This window comes from Gregarina niphandrodes (genome assembly GCF_000223845.1).
Source record: "Gregarina niphandrodes unplaced genomic scaffold scaffold00016, whole genome shotgun sequence".
Classification (NCBI taxonomy): domain Eukaryota; phylum Apicomplexa; class Conoidasida; order Eugregarinorida; family Gregarinidae; genus Gregarina; species Gregarina niphandrodes.
In genome coordinates, this window is record NW_011645785.1 from 35,744 (window position 1) to 44,533 (window position 8,790).

The 8,790-nt window shown below is 53.8% G+C and overlaps 2 protein-coding genes across 2 annotated transcripts; both read right to left on the minus strand.

Moving 5' to 3' along the window:
- Positions 1-1,207: 1,207 nt before the first annotated feature.
- Positions 1,208-7,582, minus strand: GNI_085950 (ubiquitin carboxyl-terminal hydrolase; the record flags this gene model as incomplete). The annotated part of the gene is made up of 4 exons (XM_011132343.1): positions 1,208-1,498; positions 1,590-7,205; positions 7,473-7,529; positions 7,564-7,582. Coding segments are annotated over 4 exons (5,983 nt in total), but the record flags the coding sequence as incomplete, so codon positions are not given.
- A 240-nt stretch (positions 7,583-7,822) lies between these two features.
- Positions 7,823-8,590, minus strand: GNI_085960 (translation initiation factor eIF3 subunit; the record flags this gene model as incomplete). Its single annotated transcript, XM_011132344.1, has 1 exon — positions 7,823-8,590. One exon carries the CDS (start codon positions 8,588-8,590, stop codon positions 7,823-7,825), a length of 768 nt encoding a protein of 255 aa, XP_011130646.1.
- Positions 8,591-8,790: the final 200 nt, after the last annotated feature.

Here is an 8,790-nt window from a genome sequence, read left to right on the forward strand (position 1 = left end):
CCGGAGATCAGCTCACATCCCTTCCCAGTCTCAAATCGCCTCCACTCCCCGCCAATGCCCACCAATGCCCGCCAATGCCCACCAATGTTTAGTTCCATATACTCACTCAATATACTCGGGTCCGACTTTATTGCAGAACCGACCCGCTTCAGAACCTGCCTGCCTGACTGCCTGCCTGCCTGGGTCAATGTTCGAGTCTGAACCGATGTGATTTTGCTTGTACCAGCACGCAACCCGAAATTTAACCAACTATTCCGAGTACGACTGTCGACGAGTATTAGAGGTGCGGGCTTGACGGATGGAGTTGTTTGACGCAATCTTTCCGACCGTACCGGAAGCCCTGGATGAGCCATGCAAACTCCCAAAGGGTAACCCGACACAGAGATATCCGACACTGAGATATCCGGCACTGAGAAACTCATCGAAACGTGGGAGAGACTACTGGACGTTTTTCAGATGATATGTTCGTTAAAGTTAACGATAAACTTATCGTGCAGTCTGTGTTGAACGGGCCCTTATGTCAGGTTATTGTTGTCCACTTGGCCCCCAAGCAGTCCGTTGGCAACCTAAAAGATGAAGAACACTTTCTGGATATCAAGCTGTATGATAGCACGATTGAGGTTCCTATTCTAGCAATCAAAATCGGTGAAGCCGCAGCCTATAAAATGGATTCCAGTACATTACCTTCCCCCACTCGCCACGAGTCCTTTCCCCCCACCCGCCCACTCACTCACGGCCAGAAGGCACCCTCTTTCCGAGCGACTCCATATATTTTAAGAAGCCATTGCTCAAGTTCCACTAAATAAGTATTTCGGTCTAAAGAATCTCAGTCACAAAGACTCGATCAAAGTGCAGCTAACTCGTTTCCCAGAACGGCTCACTTAAACGCCATCTGTCGTCCAGGTCCGCACTGTTTCTGCGTCGTCTTTCCAGTTATCACGACCTGGGCGTTCCACCATGGCAGCCCCATAGCCGTCACCAGTTTTGCAGTTCCGTTTGGTATTGCGGTCTCTAAACACAGGTTCGTTATAGCAAACAGTTAAAGGAGTGAAGAGTGAGTGACATCAGGATGACATCAATCAGCGCGCGTGATGAGTGAGTGTGTGTATTCACAGTGGGTACGACGCGTGTCCAGAGTGTGCGGTGTCCAGAGTGTGCGGTGTCCAGAGTGTGCGGAGTGCGTGTGTGCCCAAGTGTGTGTGCTCACTTTTAGGGTCGGTTAGGTTCCGTTTTGCATGACTGGTGTGGACGACAAATTCGTAGTCCTTCATTTCGCCACGGAAGCCCACCTTATGCATAATATCCCCAACTGTGGTATTATCCAGCACCGGTACCATGGCTGCAGATCGGTCGGGATTACGGAACTTGATTTCCAGCCAGCGACACTCCCGTTGCAACTCCGGAAACGCGTCTAGTCGCATTGAGTCCTCACTAAAGACAGTCGTCGCCTCGCGGGTGAGTCCGAGACGCTTATAGACCTTCCTGCCAAAGTCCGCGTCTACAAAAACAGCTATAGACTTGAAGACGAACACACGTCAAGACGGAAGGCAATACGGGCACACACCCACACAGAGGGAAGACTTGGTCACTAGGTGAGAAGGGGAAAAGGATGACGGGGGATGGGATGGGCGACGGGACGGGGGACGGAACGGGGGACGGGACGGGGGACGGGACGGGGGACGGGACGGGGGACGGGACGGTTGGTGAGTTACCGATTTGCGTGGACAGTCCGCAGTTGAGAATGAGTGCAGCGGGAGTGGCACGCCAGGGCTCGCTGTAGACGGATACCAGGCGGTGTGGGCCGAGTAGCGGTTTCTGTGCGATGACGACGCCGAGGGAGATGGGGAGAAGATAATTGTCTTTGAGGAGAGCGAGGTTACTGACGGCGGGGACGTAACCATGTCGCATTTGCACGGAAGCGAAGGCGGCTAGAAGGTTGCGGGCGGAGCGGCCGTTTCGCGCACAAGTTTGGCCGAAGAGAGAGAGGAAACTTTCCTCCCACACAAGCGAACCTGAGAGACTCCATGCGACAGGAAGGGAACCCGTAACCAGGAGCCGGTAGGGGTTACTGCAGCCCAGTGCAGCACCCAGTGCCGCAAACAATTCGGGTACCGACCACTCCAAGTCGACCGTGAGCACCACCTCCTTTTTTACCGCACGTTCGTGCGCCGGAGCGTCCTCTGGCGCTGTGATCGCTAATGCCAGCCACCCTAGATCACACTCCTGTGCTACCACTCGCCGGAAACGACGCATGTCCCGCAACACTGCCATCGGACTGCACGCCACGTCCCCCTCCGCCTCCGTTTCTGCGCCAACACCGCTTTTAACACCCGAGCCAGAAACACCGGGTCCAGAACCGGTCGTGGGGCCCCCGGTGTTAGTACTCTGCCACAGGCCGTCAGGAACAGCGTGCATCATGGCGTTCTGTCCGAGTGAGCGGACAGAGACCAAGACGCTCGAGTCGACTAGTGGGAATGGAGGGACACCAACGCCCCTGGGCTTCTCGGTCGAGTCCTCTGACCACGTGCCCTGACCGCCATACAGTCGCACGTCGCTGGGGGCGGTTGTGGCGTTCAAAACCGGTCTTGGACCCGGCTCTTCGTCGGGGTCCGAGGGTACAATGTACACTTCTGAGTGTTCCGTGGTAGGTTGGTCGGGCTGGTTCGTCAGATGCTGGTTGGGAAGTAGTTGGTCAGATAGTGCACTGGAATATCGTCTACAGGCAGTAAAGTCTTCAACTCTCGGCCAGAAGGAATCTGTTAGTACATGTTTCGTTCGGTAGTTGCCTTCCTCGTATTGGTGTTCTAGGTCGATGAAGGTAGTGCAAACAACGCGTGACAAGAGGCCCATTTGGCGTAGCTTTGGAAAGTCGGTTGGTTCAAAGGAGCCTCTATTCTCGAGGAAGAAACGCGTGCGTGTGACCAAGACGTTCTCCAAGTCGGTCACGGGCAGTTGGCATAGGTGGTCCAAATAGTCGCGAAGCTGGTGACTCATGCCTTGCGTCTTGTAGATATCCGGGTACCTCGTCCAAGCCTCCACAAGCGGCATCCTGAGTGCTTTAACAAACTCCTCCTGGAGAATGTCCTTTGATGGCTTCTTAAGGGACATACATCCCAAGAAGAATGTGGCCGGAACAAAGGGGTCAAATATTTTGACTGCGATAGTTCGCCAAGCATCCTGTCTACTGATGATGTCGTTGGGGTCTATGGTCGTCGCGATATCGCCTTCGTCTTCAGAAACTGTGTCGGCCACCAGGGTTATTAGCACTGGCTCGCAGCTGAGACTCTTGTCCAAATACCCTTTGTTCTTTTCCAGTGAAGTGTATACTCGGCTACCGTTGGACGAGGTTTTCTCGTATTCCATGGGCCATAACGCGAAACCATATTCTGGAGCACTCGGCTTCCCGTGTTCATTACCTAACTTGGACGCTGCAGTCTTGTCTGAAGGGCGGTACACATCGAAGTAGTAGAGGGCAAAATTGGTGCGCTTTTCGGCACACGACACGACCGTCCAGAAACTATGCGTAAACTCGTTGGGCGGTCGCAAGTAGACAGACTTGCCCTCTGGTCGCAGGTCCGGCAGAGCGTTTCCGTTCAACACAGATGAGCCGGTCTCCGTGTCGAGTGTCGTCATCTTCGACGTGTCTCCCTCCTTCAAGCCTTTTTCTTCCTGGAGAAGGAGTTCTTCCTTAGGATTTGTCTGGGTCTTGGCGCCGTCCGTAGAGTAGTCGACATGGTGGTCCAGCTCCTTCAGACTGTACCAAGTATTCTTAACCCACGTGGTATGTCTTATTATGTAGCTAGGTGTGTAAGTAACGACCCGTAGACAACCTGCCAGACGGTCGTTAAGTCGTTGTTGGAAAGCTTCACAGGCGGCACCGATGCAGAGGCGAGTGACCAAGCCTGGTGAGGTGGTCCAAACGTCTTCCGATTGCATGATCTTCGGGACGTTTTCTTTTCTCACGTATAGCAGTATATACGCAGAGTCTGAACGTAGAACCGCTGGAGCTTTCACTGGTGGAGCAGCGGAAGGAATGGTCCCTCCGGAATGAAGGCCTCCAGAATGTAGACCTCCTCCTGCGGATGAAACACCAAAGTTGGCACCACCCACCTCGTCCGGCCCGTCGTGTTCGTCAAGTTCGTACTGGTCGTGTGTGCCCCCGCGACGGCGGCAGGAACCCGCGTCGTACTCGTACATGCCCCCGCCTTCAATCACGCCGCCGAGCAGTCGTCCCGGGAAAGCAGCGGGACTGGCAGAAGACGGTAGCGGTGTCTCTTTCAGCCGAGTCAGGAATCCCTCCTCTTGACCATCTAAATAAACGTCTGCCGGAGTCTGGAACCAGTCCGTGGGAGTCGACACGCGGTCAGCGAAACTGCCCGCCACGCTACTACTACAATTCAGGGGACTAGGCATGGCGGATGAGCTAGCAACAGCACCTGAGCTAGGCAGGGGACTTGAGCTAGACAATGGACTGGAACTGGTCAGGGGACTAGAGCCGGTCAGGAGGGATCCTTCCCCATCTGCGTTCGTGGGAGCCTCGATTTTTAAACGCTCTCCTCCAAGCAACCCTCCGCTGCTTGAACTATAACCCCACCTACCGTGCGCCGCACCTCTTACCTGGGGCGCAGCCACATCGATGGCCCTCGTCTTGGGCTTCAGCTGCTGGTAAGGACCACCATAGTTGTTTTGTGTTGCCGAATACTCGTTGGTCATGTATACAGTGTCATCATCGAACAAGTACCATTGAAACCCGGGGGTACCTTTAACCATCTGCCCCCCGATCGTGTCCATCAAAGGTACTCCCGCTACCGGACACTTGATGTAGCTGTAGTAGTGGCCGTTATTTATGTCGCCTTGATGAATGATGACACCGACCAGCTCGTAAACGTCGTCCTTCACCTCGTCCTTCGCGTCGTCCTTCACCTCGTCCTTCGCGTCGTCCTTCATCTCGCCCTTCGCGTCGTCCTTCATCTCGTCCTTCGCGTCGTCCTTCATCTCGTCCTTCGCGTCCTTCTTAACTCCCGCGTCCTTCTTAACTCCCGTGTCCTTCTTAACCCCGATGTCCTTCTTAACTCCCGCATCCTTGTTGCTGGTGTTCTTGGACTGATTCCCGTCTGGTCCTTTGGTATCCAGTTTGCCTGATGGCTGTGCATCTGATGGCTGGAAATCCGAGGGTGGTTTGGTATCTGATCTGTGAGTGTCTGAAAGGTGTGCTGTTTTCCATTTACCAAGATCTAGAGTACCAGGGAATTGGAGATAGTTATTAATTTTGATGATGTTGGTAATGTCATATTTAAACCTCTTAAGATGGAGCTGGAGAATGTCAGGGGATACCTTTATGGTTTGTCCCTTAATGGCATCTCGTTGGCCGTGTTTCTCAATGGCAATCCCCTCGAGGAGTTCGGGCTGTACATAGCGGTCGAAGCAACCCTCGATGCACTGGCACTGGCAGGGGCAGATGCCGGTCTGCTCTCTTGTCTGTCTGGTGCATAGACAAGAACGTCGATTCGGTGCCTGGCCAGGTAGCGGGGCACAGGATTGAGTGCACTCCCCTGTAGAAGGGACATCCAACTGAACGTCATAAAACTCCTCGTCATGGACACTACTATAATTAACCTCCGCACACCTTACGTAACACTCCGTCAAGCCTCCAAACATCTCCTTCAAAGCGTCTCGAGCCGACATCCGTCCATCCGTTGTAGTGGCAGTCTCCGCTTCCTTAACTTCTTCCACAGATGCAACTTTGGGGGAAACTTCTGCGGCCGCAACGACCTTCTCCCCTGCCACCTTGCTCTCTGCAGCCTTCGTGGGATCGGGACACTCCGACTCCAACTTGTCACAAAGCAGTCTATTCAGTTCTTGAACGTCGTGTTGAATAAAGAGGTCGTTGCCCATCCAACCGAAGGAACTTAAAAGCGGCAGGCATTCCACCACACCGCTGGGTCGAGGCAGCCTGCATTTCGGCAATGCCTCGCCCCCCGTCTGGCCACTGCTTTCGGCAGCCGACGTTTGGGCGGTCGACGTCTCGAGGGCTGATGCCTTGCATGTCGTTCCGTCCTCGACCGACCTTCCATACTGAGCCGTCGTTCCGTCCTCGACCGTCTTTACGTTCTGGGCCACCCTTCCGGTCCTAGCTTGGTGTGCCGTGGCATATGCGTGTGGATCGATACCAAGGCGCTCCATTCCGGGTGGTTCAAGGTGAGTTTCATGGGACAGGAAGTACTGTTCGAGAGGTGAGTTGGGCTGCAGTTGCATGAATATTTTTTGGAGGGCGCCATGAGTGCTAAGTCGTGGTTTGAATTCATCTCTCGTTAGCCCGCAGACCGTCCGTCTTTCGGGACTTAATTGTACAAGTTCTTCGGGTGAGAGGGCGCCGTCAAAGGGACTGTCTTGTAGTTCATGGTTGAGGCATCGGAAGAGGTCGTCCAGCTGGTATGTCGAGCTGGACTCGGAATACTTTTTTGAGTGCAGATACTTGGCGACCTTATCGTAAAGCAGCTGGTCCTCCTCCAGAGTAGTCTGGTAAATGAACTTCCGGAAGCTAGATAAATGAAACAAACACTGCAGTAGCGAGTTCAAGTAGCACGTGCACCCGTGATTGCGCAAACCCTTGTACGGTCCACACCTTATGGTAACCATGGGGAATCGCGCCTCCCACCTCACCAACATCACCGACTGGTCGTATGCAGCACTCTGGTCGTATCCAGCACTTTGGTCATACCCAACGCCCTGTTCGTATCCAGTCGTCTGGTCGTACCCAGCACCCTGCTCTACCCTCTTGCTCGTACCTATTACGCCCGGGTCATCCGGATGTTGGTACGAGTACTTGTCTAAATGTAGTCCCTGCATCGTCATCGTCTTGTGGCTCTCTGTACTTCGGTAAGACGTCCAGCTGGTCAGCTGTAAAGGTTCCGTCGGGTGCATCACAGTCACCGCTATCTGCGCGTCCTGCAACACCCAGGGGTTACTAGTAATATCGCGGAATGCAAGGCCACCTATGTTCAGTCGCACTTGGACTACCTCGAAATCCAGACACAAATCACACGTCTTGTGTTCGCTCGCCAAAAACATAACACTAGGTTTCACCACCACCTCCAAGTCCTCCTGTCGAATGCATCGAGGGTCTCCCGCTATTGGCATACCATCATCCTCATGATTCAAACGCACTAATAACTCATTCTCGCCTTGGGCCAAGGCCGGCAACTCTGGGGTTAAAACAGTCACCAGGGGCACAGTTTCAACTCGTCCGCGGGAACATTCATCCGTGAAAGCACTCCCGTGTGTCAGGTAAGCGCTTCCCGTGTGTACCCGCCGAAATAGTAATCCCGCTTGGCACCAATGGGCGTGGCACCAATGGGCGTGGCACCAATGGGCGTGGCACCAATGGGCGTGACACCCATAAGCATGGACACCCGTGAGGTGATGACACCCATAAGCATGGACACCCGTGAGGTGATGGGAACCCTCCTTACCTTCCGCGACTGATCCTAGCCTGCTTCGCTTTGACACCGCCTGTTGCATCTGTTGATCTGAAGTTATAAGTGTGACGAACAGGTGCCTTACTGTTGGGCCTTTTCTGCATCAACGGCCTTTAGAAAAAAGGTGGCGGGCAACCACTGTAGCACGGTAGTTTTAAACTGTGACAGAAGTCCTTCATTGAGAAAAATGGGGCGGTGAACGCACTGCATTAAGGCCCACCACCAGATTACTGCTACAGCCAAGATATTTCACCGAGCTAACTCAGACCATCATTCTGGCCATTATTCTGACCACTCGGCGTTCTGAGAACGTGGGAAGACACGCTATCCTATTAGTCGCACACCTAATCGAACTCATAGTCATAGTCGTCGTCCGAATAGTCGTCTGCGTCGTCATCATAACCCTCCACAACGGCCAGCTCTGCCTGAGGGTTCTTAAGATTTACTTTCAGGTCAGTGCCTTTTTTGGATGAGGAGAATTGAATGTTCTTCTCTCTGGTTCTCCGGGCAATGGCGTCCCGTAGTTTCTTCTCGAAGCTTTGGAGGTCTGAGGGCTCCATCTTGCCTGCGACCATTCCGAGCAGTCTATCTAGGAACTGGAGCCAGATGCCTGACTTGGCCGGCGACTTGGAAATTTTGATTTGTAAGTTGTCGCAGAGAGCGTCGACTTCGGTTAGCCTGTTCACCTTGACACCCTCATACGGGTCCTTGGTAACTTCCGGCTCTTTGGCGACGGCCTTCTTCTTAGCTCCCTCGACAAGAGCTTTAGCTCTAAAGTTGAACGGGTCGTCCGAATCCTCGGAACTAGAGTCATGGTCGTCCAGACCGAACATGTCGCCAGCCATCTGTCGCTCACGCAGCTCGTTTATCTTCTGCAACCGCAACCGTTCTTGCTCCGGGTCGTCACATGGCGTCAGTAACCTGGCAGGAACCTTAAACTCCTTAACAGCCACACCGTACTCTGCTGCAACTGGCGACTTTGCCGGCTTCCCAGCCACCGGCGACTTGGCGGCTACGGGCTTGGCGGCTACCGGCGACTTGGCGGCTACGGGCTTAGCGGGAACTTCCTCTTCCTCACTCGCAGCGTCCCAACTCTCTTCAGTGTCAGACATGTTATTTTTCTATATGCAAAATGACCGATATCAAATGGCCCAAGGCTTTTGAGCCAGTACGCTGTTTGACGCAGTTCAGCAACAGCACCAACCATCCGACGGGTGTTTCGTGGATATTGAAACTGGTTGCGCCTGCCAAGCGACAACAAGTCCAGGATGAAATGTACGTCTCTAGGGGAGGGGTGCTGCTCCTAAGGGTG